The sequence below is a fragment of the Bubalus bubalis genome, chromosome X, assembly GCF_019923935.1.
Source record: "Bubalus bubalis isolate 160015118507 breed Murrah chromosome X, NDDB_SH_1, whole genome shotgun sequence".
NCBI classification, from domain to species: Eukaryota; Metazoa; Chordata; class Mammalia; order Artiodactyla; family Bovidae; genus Bubalus; species Bubalus bubalis.
The window spans coordinates 12817998-12836680 of record NC_059181.1 but is presented as its reverse complement, the minus strand read 5'-3'; the positions used below and the strand labels follow the sequence as shown (position 1 = coordinate 12836680).

The 18683-nt window shown below is 36.5% G+C and overlaps 1 protein-coding gene across 6 annotated transcripts in view; it reads right to left on the bottom strand.

Moving 5' to 3' along the window:
* The window catches only part of PPEF1 (protein phosphatase with EF-hand domain 1), a 114351-nt gene that overhangs the window by 62874 nt on the left and 32794 nt on the right, over positions 1–18683 (bottom strand). For 4 of the 6 annotated variants that reach the window (XM_044936616.1, XM_044936618.1, XM_044936617.1 and 1 more), the window contains exons 3-5: positions 16986–17113; positions 14319–14379; positions 5027–5187 (exon numbers count right to left, since the gene is read on the bottom strand). In XM_044936616.1, the coding sequence (XP_044792551.1) occupies positions 5027–5187; positions 14319–14379; positions 16986–17113 (350 nt within the window). The remainder of the gene's footprint in view (positions 1–5026; positions 5188–14318; positions 14380–16985; positions 17114–18683) is intronic. The other 2 variants (XM_044936620.1, XM_044936619.1) reach the window with 1 other exon arrangement.

Genomic DNA, 18683 nt, shown 5'->3' with positions numbered 1-18683 from the left:
CTATGGGGTCACAAACAGCTGGCACAACTTAGGGACTAAATAACAACAACAATGCTTTGGGTATCAGATTTAGGACAGATGGAACCCTTTGGAACAATCCTATCTCATGGTGTCCTGAAGTTTCCATTTCCAATTAAAATAATGAAATTATTTTCTAATCAAAAATATTTAAGTTTGGAGAATTTTCATGATTAAATAATTAAAACAACAACAACAGGAAGCGGGATTTGAAGCAACGTGAGAATTAGGAAGAAAGAGAAGGGACCCTGGATGTTGATTAGTAGGGAGCAAGCTCTATTTCCTGTCTCCCCACACCTAATAGATTGATAAGGATTCCCCCCACAAAAGCATTTTAAATCTATTCAACTTGATAGGGTGAGTCAAATCTTGAATGTAACCTTTCCTTTAGCCACATTTTAAAGGAACAGGCAAAACACTTTGATAAAATGATTTACTAATATATGAACTGGCATTTATTTAATTTACTGATTCCTAAAACTTGCTTCAGTGTTACCTTAGCTTGCCACTGTAGACTTTTTGGACCATTTGTAGCATTAATAAGAGTAATTGCTGCCTGAAAAGGCAGCTGTTTTAAGTTAAATTAACAAATATTCATTGAGGATATATTGCAACAACAGAAAATTCCTATTATGAAAATAGTTTTTCTGGGTCCTTTTTCAATTGTCTAAAATCATGTTGGTTATATTAGTCCCTACAGAGCCAGTGTACTTCTCTTTCAATAGCATTTTAATTGTGTTTACAATTGCAATATTAAATACTACTCAAAAGAGTTAACTCATGTTGGTTTATATGCTTATAAATATATTCAGATTAAATGGCAACTCAAATAAAATATTCACATTCTTTTTAAGGCACTTAGAGAGGAAAATAGTACTTTTAAAGGATTTTCTTTTTTGAAAAGTAACTAGGGAATTCCCTGGCTGCCCAGTGGTTAGGACTCCATGCTTTCACTGCTGAGGGTGTGGGTTCAAGCTCTCGTTAGGGAACTAAGAGCTCGCAAGCTGTGCAGCATGGCCAAAAAGAAAAGCAACTAGTTTTTAAACAGAAAAAGAAAAGTTCTTTGTAAAGTTGAAATACAAATTTAAATAGCAAAAAGAAGCATAACAATGAAAAGCAATTCTCCTTCTTTGCCCGACATCAGTCCCCTTTCCCTATCCCAAGAAACAGCCACTGTTTGGAGTATCTTTCCAAAAAATATTCTATGTACTTGCCAGCCTATAAAAATCAATATAACTATATATGAATATGTAAACATATATATAAGCACATAATTCCTTAAATAACATGTGGTATATTCACACAAAGGAATATTATTCAACCAAAAATAGGAATGAGGTACTGATACATGCTACAGTATGAATGAACCTTGAAAACATTATGCCAAGGAGAAGCCACCAGGCACAAAAGGCTACATATGATTCCATTTATATAAATGTCCAGATTAGGCAAATCTGTAGAGACAGAAGGTAAACTGGTAGTTGACAGGGGCTAGGGAGAAGGGAGAAATGGGAAGTAACTGCTTAATGGGTACCAGGCTTTGTTTTGAGGATGATAAAAATGTTCTGGAATTAGACAATGGTGATGGTTGTACAACACTGAGAATATACTAAAAACCAATGAATCATACACTTCATTTAAATTGGTTTAAAAAATCAATTTTATGTTATGTGACTTTTATCTTAATTTTAAAAAACCAATATATATATATAATGCCTATTAATTTTGTTTAACAAATGGGAACACACTGTACACTATGTTGAATCTTTTTGTCTTTCCTTAACACAATCTTTTCATTTTTATAAAATCAAAACTGTCTATCTTTTCAGAGCTCCTTGGATTTTTGCCTTATCTTTTATATCCTTGAGCATATTAAGCGTACTTACTTTAAAGTCTGAGTCTGATAATGCCATTATCTAAAAACTCTATAGGTTTGTTTGCACTGTTTGTGGTTCGCCTAAGTTTTCTTTCATGACTCTTGCATCTTCCTATGCTTGGTTAACACTTGTATTAAGTTCTGGATATTGTATATGAAAACTTGAAGAAATAACTTGAAGCCTATTTTCTTACAGAAAGGATTTATATTTTCTTTTGGCAGGTGGCTAGGAGCATTAGCTGTCCAGGATGATCTCAATTTTAGGAATTAGATGATTGAAAATTTTGCTTCAGACCCTACAGAGGCCAGTACTTTTCACTCACTCTTACTCCTAGGGTATGCCCTTAAGGTCAAAGTGATGGTTTCGGGGTGATGTCAGAAAATAATGGAGCAGGTAGTTCCAAGATCCCATCCCTCTGCAGAAACACTGAAAAATCAAGCCAAAAAAAACAGATCGAACAAACAAACCAGTCAGATCCAATTTCATCAGAACTCTGGAAAATAGTCAAAGCTCACAGCAACCAAGGAAATGCTGAATCAAGAGACAACTTAAATATGGTTCAGTGAATCACCTGGTGACTCAGACGGTAAAGAATCTGCCTGCAACACAGGAGTCCCAGGTTCAATCCCTGGGTCAAGAAGATCCTCTGGAGAAGAGAATGGCTGCCTACCCACTCCAGTACTCTTGCCTGGAGAATTCCATGGACAGAGGTACAGTCCATGGGGTCGCAAAGAGACACAACTGAGCAACTAACACACTAAGTAGAAAGTAAAGGCTATGATAGATTTGTAAACAGTCAGGCTAAGTGGTAAAGGAGTAGTATACCAACACAGAGCCAGTCTGCAGAGATTAGATTTTTCGTCCTTCCCTTCTTTCTTTTCTCCTTTTCTCCTTTCCTCCTTCCTTCCTCTGGCCTTTCTCTCTCTTTCTTTCTTTCTTAATGGCTCTTGGTGTTCAAGGAAATCCTTATCAAAACATTAAGTGAGTACAGGCTAAAAGAAAAGAAATTTCAGGGGATTTCCCTGGTGGTCCAATGGTTAAGACTCCACACTTCTACTTCAGGGGCACAGGTTCAATCACTGGACAGGGAACTAAGATCCTACATGTTGCATGGTATGGCCAAAAAAATAAAAATATTAATAAAAGTAATAATAAATAAAACTAAAAAAAAAAAGAAACTTCAGATACCCCTCATACAACTATACCTAAAAGACATCTACAGAATACTCCACCCAACAACAGCAGACTACACATCTTTACAAGGGCTCATGGAACATTCTCCAGGACAGACCAGATGTTAGGCCACAAAATAAGCCTCATTACATTCTAAAAAACTGAAATCACACAAAGTATCTTCTCTGACCACAATGGAATGAAACTAGAAATCAGTAACAGAAGGAAAACTGGAAAACTCACAAATATGTGGAAATTAAACAACGTACTTTTGAACAACTGATGGGTCAAAGAAGAAATCACAAGGGAAATGAGAAAATACTTTGAGATCAACAAAAATGAAAACATAACATACCAAAACTTATGGGATACAGTGAAAACAATGCTTAGCAAGAAATGTATGGCTGTAAATGCCTACAAAAACAAAGAAAAATCTCAAATGAAAGCCTAACTTAATGCTTAAGGAGCTAGAAAAAGAAGAGCAAATTAAACTGAAAGCCAGCAGAAGAACTAGAGTGCAGATAATTAAATAGAGAATCAAAAAATAAAAGAGACAATCAACAAAACCAAAAGTTGGATCTTTGAAAAGAGCTACAAAGTTGAGAAAATTTTACCTAGACTGGCCAAAAAAAAAGAGAGAAAAAGCAAATAACTATAATCAGAAATGAAAATGGGGACATTACCACTGACCTAAAAGAAACAAAAAGAATTACAAGAGAATATTATGAACAATTGCATACTAATAAATTAGATAACTTAAAAAGATGAAAGGGACAAATTCCTGGAAACACACAAATTATCAAGACTTACTCAAGAAGCAATACAAAATCTGAACACATCTAGAACAAGCAGAGATTGAATCAGTAATCATAAAGTGCAAGACCCAAGAGCTTCACTGGTGAACTCTACAAAACATTTAAAGAAGTAACACCAATCCTTCTCAAACTCTTCTAAAATACAGAAGAGTAGGAAGCAATTCCTGACTCATTCCATGAGGCCAGTATTATCTTGATATCAAAACCAGATAAAGACACCACAGGAAAAGAAAATACAAACCAATATCCCTTACGAATAAAATGTAAAAATCCTCAACAAAACACTAGCAAACCAAATCCAACAGAATTTTTAAAGAATTACATACAATGACTGTGGGATTTATTCCAGGAATATAAGGGTGGTTCAACATAAGAAAACTAATCAGTGTAATACACAGCATTACTAGAATGAAGGGGGAAAAAAACACACAATAATCTCTACTGATGCAGAAAAAGCATTTGACAAACTCCAACACCTTTTCATGATAAAGCCACTCAGAAGACTAGGAATAGAAGGAAACTTCCTCAACTTGATAAGCATCATTTATCAAAAAAAAAAAAAAATACAGAATATTAGCCAGACATTAAAATAAAGGAGTACTGAAACATACTATGCCATGAATGAACCTTAAAAACATTATGCCAAGGGAAAGCAGCCACATACAAAAGGAAACATATTATATAATTCCATTTGTATGAAACGTTCTGAATAGAAAAATCCATAGAAAGTAGAACAGTGATTGCCTGGAGTGGAGGAGGAGGGAATGGTAATGGGTGTGGCACTTCTTTGGGAGGCGAAGAAAATGTTCTGGAATTTGATATTAGTGATTGTTGCACAATCTTGTGAGTATGCTAAAAAGCACTGAATCATACACTTTAAAATGGTGAATTTTATAGTATGTGAATTACATCTCAGAAAAAGAACAAGTAAATACTGTGAGCCTATAGACAGAAAGGAGGTTTTTGTGCACCTTAAGAAACTTCTATTTAAATGGTTAAACAAAGCAGATGGTAGCGCTCACTTTATGTGAAGTTTTTTCCCCAAGGGAATGCATTTCTGCTGTAGTGTTTTCATTCATTCAATAGATAGTTATTGAACACATGTTATGTACAAGAATAAGGACAGTATCTGCTTCCACTTGCCTGTTGTTGCTTGAAGGCCTCAATAAGTAAATCAATATCAGTAAAAGTGAGAGGAAATTGCAGCCGAGGACCACAGTAGGAGTCTGGGATTTCTATCAACCCCAAATAGTCTTGTCTATCCTTGTCCTGGATGCTGCTACCAAAAAGGCGAGTTACTAATCCTGGAAATGGAAAGACAGGAAAGGGGGGGCAAAAAATCAACATTCCCATACTTAAAATACAATTGATACCTTCTTGAATACCTAGCCCATGTAAAGCACTGTGTTAAATGTTACACATACCAAGATATCCCACATATAACCATGAGGAATGACTTGCTCTGAGATCAGTAGGTATATTCACATGAATCATCATTATTCCTTCCTGGGTGGACATTTTCCCAAAGCAGTGAGTTCATTAGTAGAGAGGAGAGGATGGTGCACAGAGAAAACTGATCAATCAAGGTATTTTGATGCTCTGAAGGGCTTTCCAAGTGGGTCAGTGGTAAAGAATCTGTCTGCCAATGCAGAAGACTCAGGTTCTATCCCTGGTCTGGGTACATCCCCTGGAGAAGGAAATGGCAAGCAACCCACTCCAGTATTCTTGCCTACCAAATCTCATGGACAGAGGAGTCTGCCAGGCTGAAGACCATGGGATCGCAAAGAGTTGGACACGAGTGAGTGACTGAGCACAACACAGCTCCAGTTCTACCTTTTTTTTTTTTTTTTTTTTTCGCACTCTAATATCTGAGAGTTTTACAAATGAGGCTGAAGATGCATTGTATTTGATTCAAACATCTGTAACTTTTCAGGATCCACAGAAAATTAAATGGCAACATTCAATTTTTTCCTGTTAAATACTTCAAATTTTACTTAGCTGTAACTGATTTGTTTCTCTCATCACATAAAAATAAATTTTCTGACATGATTTTTCTTTCTTCTTGGTAACAAAGTAGATAAAGTTAGACGACCAAACACAGGCAGAAATTCCCAAAGGGCCTCTCTCTGGCAGAGAAATTTCTGTGTAACAGATTACCTGCACTGCTCATTTCAGTAGGTGCTGAAACCCAGGATCTCTTTCTTGCTAGACTGCCTATGAAACAAGAAGAGAAATCTGGCCAATTCAGGTGGAGAAAGATGAAAAGGGATATGGCAGACTGATTGCAAAAGTATCCCCCATTCTCTATTCCAACCTCTGGTCATGCCCTTTTTAAATAAGATTCTGCAGCCACCCTCATTCAGAGCCTCTTTCTCCAGTCCTTGAAGCTGGGTTGGGTTTGTGACTTGAGTTGGATTGACGAATGTGGTGGAAATGTTATGTATCAGTTCTAAGCCAAGGCCTCAGGGCGCCTTGTATGCTTCCATGAAAGCATGCCACTCCCACAAAGCCAGTCTACTGAAAGCTCCAAGATCATGCAGAACAGAACTGAGTCATCCTAGCCAAGGACACCTAGATCAGCCACCAGCCAGCAGACCTGCAAACACATGAGTGAACTCCAGCCAAGACCTGAAAAACTCTCAAATCAAGTCTGCCAAGATCTGTAGAAGTGCTCAACTAATCTGTAGACTTGTGAGCAGAAAGAAATGTTTATTACAGGCTACTGAGTTATTGTGGTTGTTTAATACACAGTATTATTGTGGTAACAGATAAGTGACATGGAGGATGATAACATACTCTTCAATTCCTTAACATTGAATTGCTACTAAGCTCATTAATCAGAAGCTCTCTATAGGCTTGGAAGGTACAATGTCAGCAGATGTAGACAGAAAACACCGCTTTTCGTGATTCAGTTAGAATGAGAGATTACAATTAAAAACTAAACGAAATTTCCTTCTACAGTCATTATATTTGGTAATTTTAAAATGCTTTCTAAATTATTGTCTACCCCAATATTTTTGGGGGGCAGTTGATGAGCTTTATAAGAAATTAAATTTAGGAGTAACAATGTCTGTCTTCACTGAGATACAGCAGAGGCTATTTTTCTCATTTGGATACGGTTTGAAATTTGAAAAAATTTGAAAAAAAAAAAAACTATTTCATTTTATGTTTGAAAACTAGAAATGCAGAGAAGCTTCATAAATTTTATCTCAGGTTCATTTTGTAGGCAGAAAAGCCAAAATATTCTACCTATCTTAATGATCATTTCTACTTGGTAGTCTTTCTTAGAATTGCAGTTTACTAAAAAAACAAACAAACAAAAAAACCCTTTCCTCTTAACTCTACATACTGAAAAATTAAGCTCTTCTTGGGAAAACACAACAAACAAACAAAACCAAAAACAACCCTGTAGTTTTACTATATCATTTTAAAACTAACTAACTGAGTAATCCCAACTGGTGAGGTATAAACAAGAAGTGACTCTCTTTTCCCGATCACTGCCTTCACCAGTGTTCTGTCAAATTTCCCTGTCTCATCAGCTAAATGACACATCATGTCAATGCCATCAGTTCTGGTTATTAAAACTCAGTCATATTATTTAAGACCATAATAAAAATATTGTTTATCTTCTTTAAAAGAAATACAATTTGGTCCTTCCTTTCATGCATCTGACGATTCTCACTTCTTTTAAGTTCAGTGATAAATATATGAAAAAGCACCATTTCCCTAAACCAATTCTTAATCAAAACTGCTCAATATAAAGTATCAGTAAACATCAAGTCATAATCCTTCTGCTGTTTTGTATCCACATAAAAAAGAATAACATAGATTCTCTTCCAAATATGGGTAGCTAATGTGGGTCAATATATGAAAACAATCAAAAGCTTTAACATTTCTAATTTAAGTACTATCCTTCTGGGCTGTAACTATTGTAACAAGTAATAATAATCTAATGAATGCCAGCAACATAAGAATATTTGCAAAACATATAATTAGAATTAATCCTTACCTATTTGGTTTACAATTCTATCAACGTGAATCTACAGTAATTAAATATAATAAAATCCTGAATTACAATAGAATGATGCCTTTACAAGTTGTTCTAAAGAAAATACCTCACAAATACCCCCTACACACAATCTTTTCTTTTACCCAGTACAGACTCAAAATCTGGACGGGGAAAAATCTAAAGCCCATAATTTAAAAAAAACAACAACACAATTTCTGCCTCTACCACCCACATGTCACTTTGAAAACAAGCTCCAGACATTGCTGGAAAAAGAAAATCACCAAATGAACCATGTTTATAGTTACTTCATTTCTGAATTATGAATCTGGATTAAAACCTTGAGTGTCCATACAGTAAGTTAAATAGATGTCAAAATGACATTTTTTTAAATTCAACACCTGTTCTTGATTTTTAAAAAAAACTCAGACAACTAGGAATGGAAGGCTACCTCCTTAATATATATTTTTTAAATGCCCACTTTCTCTGTTTCATTTTAACAGTGTTCTGCTATCTCCAGCAAATACAATAAACCATGAAGCAAAAATAAGAGCAGTGACTACTGGAAAGAAAGATACAAAAATAAAGTTACTTTAGATATTGAAATATCTAAACTCAAGGAAATCAACTGAAAAACTTCCAGAATTGATAGGAGAATTAAAATAATACAGAGGTTAATCTCACTGGTTTGAACCACAGCTCCACCACTGATAAGATGAGTAACTTTGTGAGACTACCTTTGTAAGACTTAGTATTATAAAGACGGATGATAATAATATTAATTCCACTGGTTTGCCATGAAAACTAAATGAAATATCTGAAGCACTTGAAGACATGGCACATGGTATTTAGTAAATATCAGTAATAATAAAAATTATTATTTAATGTTACTGTAAATAGTAACACAGTATAAAATAAACAGAAACCAAAAGCTTTATTAAATACTAATCTGGTCCCATCACTTCATGGGAAATAGATGGGGAAACAGTGGAAACAGTGTCAGACTTTATTTTTTGGGCTCCAAAATCACTGCAGATGGTGACTGCAGCCATGAAATTAAAAGACGCTTACTCCTTGGAAGGAAAGTTATGACCAACCTAGATAGCATATTCAAAAGCAGAGACGTTACTTTGCCATCAAAGGTCCGTCTAGTCAAGGCTATGGTTTTTCCAGTGGTCATGTATGGATGTGAGAGTTGGAATGTGAAGAAAGCTGAGCGCCGAAGAATGGATGCTTTTGAACTGTGGTGTTGGAGAAGACTCTTGAGAGTCCCTTGGACTGCAAGGAGATCCAACCAGTCCATTCTGAAGGAGATCAGCCCTGGGATTTCTTTGGAAGGAATGATGCTAAAGCTGAAACTCCAGTACTTTGGCCACCTCATGGGAAGAGTTGACTCATTGGAAAAGACTCTGATGTTGGGAGGGATTGGGGGCAGGAGGAGAAGCGGACGACAGAGGATGAGATGTCTGGATGGCATCACTGACTCGATGGACGTGAGTCTGAGTGAACTCCGGGAGTTGGTGATGGACAGGGAGGCCTGGCATGCTGCGATTCATGGGGTCACAAAGAGTTGGACACGACTGAGCGACTGAACTGAACTGAATAATCATTAGGGTGAGATAGTGGGGAAAATATCTTATGACAGCAACAAAAAATATAAAATACCTGGCTTGATAGGACATTTTGATTGATCTGGGAAGTAGAAAGAGAAGTCAAAATAACACTTTCACCCACTCCATCCCACTCCCCACTTCCACCAGCCTCTGTTAAAACCGCTGCTATTAATATGTATAGGCTTTCTACCTGTGAGAGGAGGCTAAGGCGAAAAAGCAGTCTGGGGAATGGATGTGTAGAGTCTCCCCATCAAGTCCTACGGATTAGTTTTGAGCAAGCAGTAGGACATGCAGATCACCTCTCACCTCTGGAACACTTAGAATATCTCAGGGTACTCGGTGGCTCAAAGTCAAAACCATTAATCTGGCCCTCGTATCTGGAAATGTTAAAGTGATCTTGTGGTCCCTAAATATATCCTGCTTAAGGGTCACAGCACTTCCGCCAAACAGGCCTAGGTACATTTGGGACATTCCCACAAAAAAGGGCCAACAGAAAGCAACCTACAGTAATGTACAGCATGGTGACTCTAGTCAACAATATTCTACTCCATACTAAAAAGTGCCAAGAGAGTGTATTTTAAAAGTTCTCACCACACACACAAAATTATAACTGTCTTTGATGCATGTATCATTAAATAACTAACACTGTGGTAATCATTTTGCAATATATACATATATTAAATCATACTTTACACCTTAAATGTATGTAAGATTATGTGTTAATTATATTTTAATAAAGCTGGAAAAAAATTTTTAAGTGAAATTAACATATAGCAATAATATGTAAATCTTTTTCTGATACATATAATAACTAAATCAGTATTTTTCATGGACTATATAACAGAGAGATGTATAAGATAACAGACAACCCAGAAATATATCCTATTACACATTTTTAAATGAATATATTGAACATTATAAAAGAGTCACTACAAATTACAATGAAAAGATACATTATGAAATAAATGTAGGAAAAATTAGGTAAACTACTTGGACATTTGCTTTGCAGTTGTGTTTTTTAATTATTCTCAACTACAAGGCATCAAAATTTCCTTGTTTGTCAAAAATTCAAAATTTATGAAATGTTAACATTTTTAAATTCAAATCATAAAAAACTAGAAAAATAGGCATAGTCATCCACATTTTAAATATTTTAGGGCCTTCTAAGTTAAAACCAGGAGTCACAAAGAAAGATATTTAGACTTGAAAAGAAAGATATTTTAAATAATTAATGGATGAAAATTTCCTAAACCTGACAAAAATATCAACTTCGATATAACAGAAGCTCAGTAAACCCCACTCAGGATAAATAAAAATGAAACCTCATCAAGGCATTTTATGGTTAAAACACTATTTTTCAATGATGTCACTTTGGTTATTTTGTTTCTTCCCCACCTCCTTCAGGTGATAGAAGGGGACGATAGAGGATGAGATGGCTGGATGGCAACACCAACTCAATGGACATGAGTTTGGGTAAACTCCGGGAGTTGGTGATGGACAGAGAGGCCCGGCGTGCTGCAGTTCATGGGGTCGCAAAGAGTCAGACACGACTGAGCGACTGAACTGAACTGAATACAATTAAGTTCACTTGTCACAGTGTGTATTCTATTTGGGAATCACATTCTCTCTTTCTTCCTGTTTTTAATTATTTTTTTAGGGATGTGAAATATTACTATGGTTCTAAGAATCAGAACTACAAAAAAGGTATTCTCAGAGAAGTGTCACTTTTCTCTCATCCCTCCTACCTAATCCCCATTCTACCTGTTCTTTCTGCCCTGCTCCCACTCATCCCTCCATTCCCTCATTCCCTGTAGGCAAATATTGCCTTTCATTTCTGATTTATCCTGTAGGTTTCTTCTGTATTTTTGCACAAATGAGCATACACACACAAACTCATATAAGGCAAAGGTTTCTTAAACAGGATACAGAAAACATTAACCATAAAAGCAAAAAACTGTTCTACATTAAAATCAAGAATGTCTACTCATCAGAAGATACCACTTAAAGACTAAGGGGATGGATAAAAGCCCTAGATGAGGATCAATATTTGCAATAAATTTATCTAACAAAGATTCACAGTCTCATATTCAGAATACTTACAGAACTCCTACAAATTGGTAAGAAAAAGGCAGATAATTCAAAAGAAAAATGAGTAAAAGACCTGAACAGGCATTTTGACAAAACCAGATGTCCACATGACTGTTAAACATTCAAACAGGTGAGCAACTTCTCTGCTCACCAGGGAAATGCCAATTAAAGCAGAAATGTGGTATCACTACATACCCACCAGAATGGCTAACATGAAAAGGACTGATAACTTCAAGTGCTGATGAAGACACTGAACTACTAGAACTCTCATACACTATTGGCAGTATAACTTGTAACAACAATTTTGTAAAACTGTTTATCAGTACCAAATAAGGCTGAACATATGTATGCCCTGTAACTGCAAATCTCCTTTCCTGGGTTGTGGTACATCTTTATAAATAAGTGAAAGTGAAAGTGGAGTCGCTCAGTCGTGTCCGACTCTTTGCGACCCCATGGACTGTAGCCTACAGGCTAGGGTACTGGAGTGGGTTGCCATTTCCTTCTCCAGAGGATCTTCCTGACCCAGGGATCGAACCCAGGTCTACAACGCTGTAGGCAGACGCTTTACCATCTAAATGCTGCTGCTACTGCTCCTTCAAGAGATGGATCTTTCCTAACCCCTTTGAATCTGCACCTAGTCCTGTGGCTTGTTTTAACTAAGAGGATACGGCAGAACTGATTTTGTGTGAGCAGAGGCCCAAAGAGGCTTGCTGCTTCTCCCTTTGCCCTCTTGGGATCCAGAGGCCATGTAAATAAGTCCAGGAAATACTGTTGGACAGAGGCTACATGAGGAAAAGTGAGATATCCAAGTTCATAGCTAACATCAAACTTCCACACATGTGAATAAAACCATTTGGACCTCCCTCCCCAACCCAGCTATGCTGAGTGAGCCCAGCTGATCACAGACAACACACAAGCCATCCCCACTGAGCCCTGTTCAAATGCCTAACCCACAGAATCACAAGCAAAAAAAATGGCTGTTGTTTTTAAGCACTAAATTTTGGGGGGGGGGTTGTTATACAGCAATAGATAACTGAAAATGAATATACAGCAAAAGAAAATAATACATGTGTTCACTAAAAAGGACAGGTACAAGAATGTGCATAGTAGTACCATTTAAATTATCAAAGCTGAAAACTCAAATGTCTATAAACAGTAGAATGGATAAATTTTGGTATATTCATAAAACGAATTATTATTCAGCAATAAGAATGACCAGATGGATGACTCTCACAAATACAAAGTCGAGTAAAAGAAGCAAAACTATACGCTTTCATTTATACAGAGAAGTTTAAAAACAAGCAAAACTAACCTAGGAGGCAGAAAAGTAGTGACGGGGTGCAGAGACTGGGTGGTGAGTATAGGAAGACGGAAGGCGGTTTCTGTGGTTATGATGATGTTATACTTCTTGCTCTGGGGGCATGTTACAAGGCTGAGTTTACTCTGAGAAAATTTATTAAGCTATATATTTATCATTTGTGTACTTTTCTGTAATGTGTATGCTTTTCTTCAGAGAAGTTTATATAAGATTATAAACTGCTGTCCCCTTCTCTGATAAAATTTTAAAAATACTTTTAAATCACTTACAGAATTTTTTTAAAAGCAGATTTTAAAAAATACAGAGCCTGAGTAAATATCTTTGGGCTGGAACCCAGCCATCTGTAGTTACGAATCTCCATTAAGTGATTCTGATGCATAGTCCAGATTAAAATATTAGGTCATTAGCAGAAGAGGGCTATTTCATTTCATCATTATTATATTTCCTCTCAGAAATGTTTTTGCCAAAGAACATGAAGCACAAAAAACCATCTTCAAATTGTAATTATCTAAAAGAAAAAAAATGGCAAAATGCCCACTTCCACCCACTCCCCACTCCTCCAGTTTGGCTATTCTACCATTCAGAAACCTTCTACAGATCATTAAATGCTTCAATTAGTTTCACACATATGTACTTAGCTCAGAGCATACCATTAAAACACCATTCTTTTGCCACTTTGAAGGGCGCCCGATAGATTAAAAGATGCTCTTAGATGTCATACACATTTTTAACTAGAGCAAAAAATGGCTGGTCCAAATTAAAGAATAGGTTTCTAAGTCAAGTGTCTACCTTGACAATAACAATAGGCAGATTAATTTGCAAGAGGAATACATGACTTGTGAATAACTATAATTTTAAAATCATTTTGAATCACACTTATATTGTCTATATCTGAAATGATTTATTTAGTCATCATTCCAGAAGAACTAAATAAATGACAGATAAATAGATAGACAGACTGACAGATAGCTAGCTAGCTATGGAGAAAACAGAAACATGATGGTGCCCACTGTGTTTAATCTTCCCTACCCGCTCAGATCTGTTTCATGAAATATTCAAGATATTTTGATCTCTCAGCACAAAAGTTCTGTGGATAAAAAATAAGATCTTCTTTACTAAGTTACTATTGTACATCAGTAGGTTGTGGTTCAGAGAAGATACTCAACACACTAATATAGAATGAAATCTAATTCTTTTTTTTTTTTAATAAAAAAACTAAATGGTCAATTTAGTTGACACCAATCAGGGATGGAAAAAGCCAGTTGAACTGATTTTACCAGTTGTTTGGTGTCACATAGACAATATCTTTTTAATTTCTTAGTGTTCTCCCATTTTCAAGAGTTCACATTCCTTGATGAAACAATTCAATATTTAATGACTGCTTTTCAAAAGACTAGACTTTCTACTTACCTGGCTCTTTCTCCTGCACATTTGTATAGTTTTCCAACATGAAGGAGAAGAAGTTTGAGAGCTGTACAAAATAAAAATACACCGATCAATTAATGAACCCCAAACAGGTACTGTGGCAAACGTTGTTGGTGTTCCATGCGAGTCCCCTTTACTTATGTGAGGTTCTCATCTCCAAGCTGCCATAGATGCTACTGGGTCCCGTCTTCACCAGCCCTCCTCCTCCCCAGGACTTTCCTTGGCCGATGGGAAAGTCCATAGGCCCCGCAGAGTCGCTTAGGATATCAGATATCCCCCTCCTGGGGGACTGCCCATAGGAAATGACTAACTGAAGCAAGGGTATCACAGCCCAGACCACCTCCTCTGTTGCCACTGGTGGGACAATCTGACACATTTCACACTTCAGATCTCCCAACAGGATCAGGCTGAGGTCAGACTTTTCCAGAAACCATATTTTTGCCTAGCTTTTTCCCCCATCCTATCTTGCTTTTCACGCTCCCTTACAGGTTTTTCCTGTGAATACCCTCTCAGGAAGTCACTTGTACAAGAAGCCCTATCTCAGACTCTGATTCTAAGAAACCAATCTAAGACAACTACTAGATATTTTTTCATTATGTTCTTCTATTCCTTTTTATGGTGAGAGTAAGAGATATTCTTAAATGTCAAATATATTTGGGAAAGGAAGGAAGGGAAGGAGGGAGGAAGGAAAGACGGAAATCTACCAGCATTCCAACCATCACCAAGATACTTCCTCTGTGACTACAAATTATCTGCAAAGACCTGCATGTATATAGCACAAATAACTTCCAAGCCTCATCTCCTATGAAGAGTGAACACTAAGGAACCTTCAATCTGGGAGTAGATCTGGGAAGGAAAACCTTCCATACAAATACCAAAATGTATGATTTTAAAGCTGTTGATGGATTTGTCAATTATGAGTCAATAGAAATCACAATGAGACACCACTTCACATATACTAGGATGACTATCATCAAAAACATAAATAACAAATGTTGACACAGATGTGGCAAAATTAAAGCCCTCATACACTGCTGGTGGGAATGTAAAATGGTGCAGCTGCTTTGAAAAACAGTTTAGTAATTACTCAAAAAGTTAAACACAGACTTACTCAATGACCCAGAAATTCCACTCCTAGGTATATATCTAAGAGAACTGAAAAAAAATATGTTCACAGAAAAATCTGCACACAAATAATCATAGCAGCATTATTCATAATAGACAAAAAAAGTAGAAGCAACCCAAATGATGTATTCACTGAGGAAAGAATAAACAAAATGTCCTAGATCTATACAACAGAATAACGTTCAGCAATAAAGAGGAATGAAGTACTGACACATGCTGTAACATGGATGAACCTTGAAGGCATTATGCTCAGTGAAAGAAGCCAGTCACAAAGGATCGCATACTATGTGACTTTATTTATTTGAAATGGCCACAAAAGGCAAATCCAGAAAGACAAAAAACGGATTAGCAGTTGCCAGGGACCACAGAGAGCAGGAATGGGGAGTGAGTGCTAATGAGTATAGAGGTATTTTTTTGTTGTTGAAGGGGGTGTTGATGAAAGTGTTCTAAACTATATTGTAGTGATGATTACACAACTTTGTGAATAAACTAAAGGCCACTGAATTGTCTACTTTAAATGGGTGAATTATACCCCAATAAATGTTATTTAAAAAGACTCAATATTTAAAGAATGTACTAATACTGGAACATTTGTGCATAAAGCATATCAATTTAAGAGCTCACTCTCTCTTAATCTCCGTCACTATATTCTACAGTGCTTAAAAGGACAGTCAGTGCTGTGAACTGCTAAGGGAATATCTGACTAAATCATAGTATATAATTTTTATAGCTACTAAGAATAAATCCAGCAATTTCTTTAATTCTTTTTGAAATCTTAATTATTTTTAATTATATTTATTATTTTTATATAACATTTTACTTAAATTATATTGTGATACATTTATAAAAATACAATTGTTGAAAAACACAAATGATACAGAATAAAAATGAGAAGTTCCCTCCTACCTACCAATACCATGCTTCTTCCCAGAAATGGACACAGTAAATACTTTATATCATTTTCCAAACTTTTATTGTATGTTGCATTTTCTTTCACATATATGGGATAAAATTCTTCATATTGTTCCACAAGTTTATTTTTCATTAACAAATATATTGTAGATCTTTCTGAGATCTTTTTATTGTTAAAGCTGGATTTACATATTGCTTTTGCAAGCTTGAAAAAGTCTTTACCCACCCATCTATATTTTCTTCTAGAATTTTCCTATGTTTGACCCCAGGAGATTCTTCCATTTATTTAACTCCTTAAAACATTTTTTGCTTCATGAAGTAGCAACTTTACTATTAGGGCACATATTGAAAAAAAGAATAAGACCATTTTTTTTTAGTTAACTGGACATCTAGAAGCTGTCTTAAAAATATGAACTTCAGAACTGAAAAACACCATCCTGTTCCCAAATCATACTCTCTCAATAGCTAGTTCCAAAACAGTGTCACTATATCCTCTATAAAAGTCTTTCACCAAGGTTCCTCTGCTACTAAAATGGACTCAACCTTTCATGCTTTCAATAAAAGGAGTAAAGAGAAGCATTTTATCAAAAGAAGAGACAAGCTTGCAAAACAGACCTGCAACTGGCCTTGCTCATCAGCGTATTCGATGGACTGGAAGATAGTGAGGGCATAGCGTTGTCTGGTCTTCAACCGGGCGCTGTAACCTCGGTACCAGTTCTGTATGACCAATGCGGCTTTTAGTGCTGCAGACCCACAGGATATGAAAGACAAAGAAAAACAGTTACTATGGAGCTTTGGTGGGGAGGGGGGCGGACGATAAGTGCTTCAGAAAAAAAAATCAGTCCACCTGGATTCCTAGGTTCTAAGAACATAAAAACTACAGACAATGAGATGTAACTTTATGCTTCTGTACAATGTCCTCAAGTCTCAAATAGGACTAATGATGACACAGCCATCAGAGTAGAATTTTTGAATCCTATCTCCGCTGATTACTGTCTATGTGATTTGGGGAAAGTTATTAGAGCTTTCACAGCTTTAGTTTCCTTCTCTGGCACTACTTAGGCATATGAAGTCTATGCATGCCCTATGAAGCAGCAATTCCATCCTTCACTATATACCCCAAAGCAATTCTCACACAGGTCATAAAGGAGACATATAGGGATACAATAATTCTTTGTTGGTGGCAATAGGGAGTTTGACACCAATGCAGCCTGGCTGTCCACTGCTAGGAAGGAGAAGATGTGATTGTGGTGGATGCACACCATGGAGTATTATGCCACAACTGGAAGCAACATATTACAATGTGGATGGGTCTTAAAAATACAGTACTTCAGTCAGAACAGTTATTAGAAAATGAAAGACAGAATGAAATATAACATACCATTTTATATAAATTTTCAACACACATGAAACCACAAGGTATGTTTCATAAGAATATACAGAAAGGAAAATACATGAAAAATAAGAGATTGGTTATTTGTGAGGGGTGGGTAAATGAATGAGCATAGAGTACATGGTTAAAGGGGAATAAGCTAGTGAACTACCATAAGAAACAGTCTTGTGCAGACCAGTATGACAATGTACAACATACTGAGAAGTATGATTCACTCTACCTTCTGCACCTGTGATTCAACTGTTAAAAGAACACAACACCCCTTCTCCTTCACAGAGTTACTGCTGCTGCTGCTAAGTCACTTCAGTCGTGTCCGACGCTGTGCGATCCCATAGACAGCAGCCCACCAGGCTCCCCTGTCCCTGGGATTCTCCAGGCAAGAACACTGGAGTGCGTTGCCATTTCCTTCTCCAATGCATGAAAGTGAAAAGTGAAAATGAAGTTGCTCAGTCATGTCCGACTCTTCACGACCCCATGGACTGCAGCCCACCAGGCTCCTCCGTCCATGGGATTTGCCAGGCAACAGTACTGGAGTGGGGTGCCATTGCCTTCTCCACACAGAGTTACTATGAGGATGAAATGAGATACCATAGGTGAACAGTTTAGTCCAATGCCCAGTGTAAAACACTTGATAAATAAATGGCAACTATAGTGACAAGTACTGTTTTGCTTGTAGATTATTCAGGCACACTGGCTCTCTTCTGGGGCTGGGAGCCTCTGAACCATCCTGCAGCTTCACAGCTTTGAAGAAAGAAATCAGGTGAGAAATAATGAGATTTAAAATATAGTCTCTTATGTCTTTCTCAACTTTTAGAGTGACGAGTAATCAACACCAGCTGGCTTCTTTTATTCAGGCTATCATTTTTCCCAGTTAGCACATAAGAATTAAGAGTTGACTATAACAAGAACAATTTGAGTTC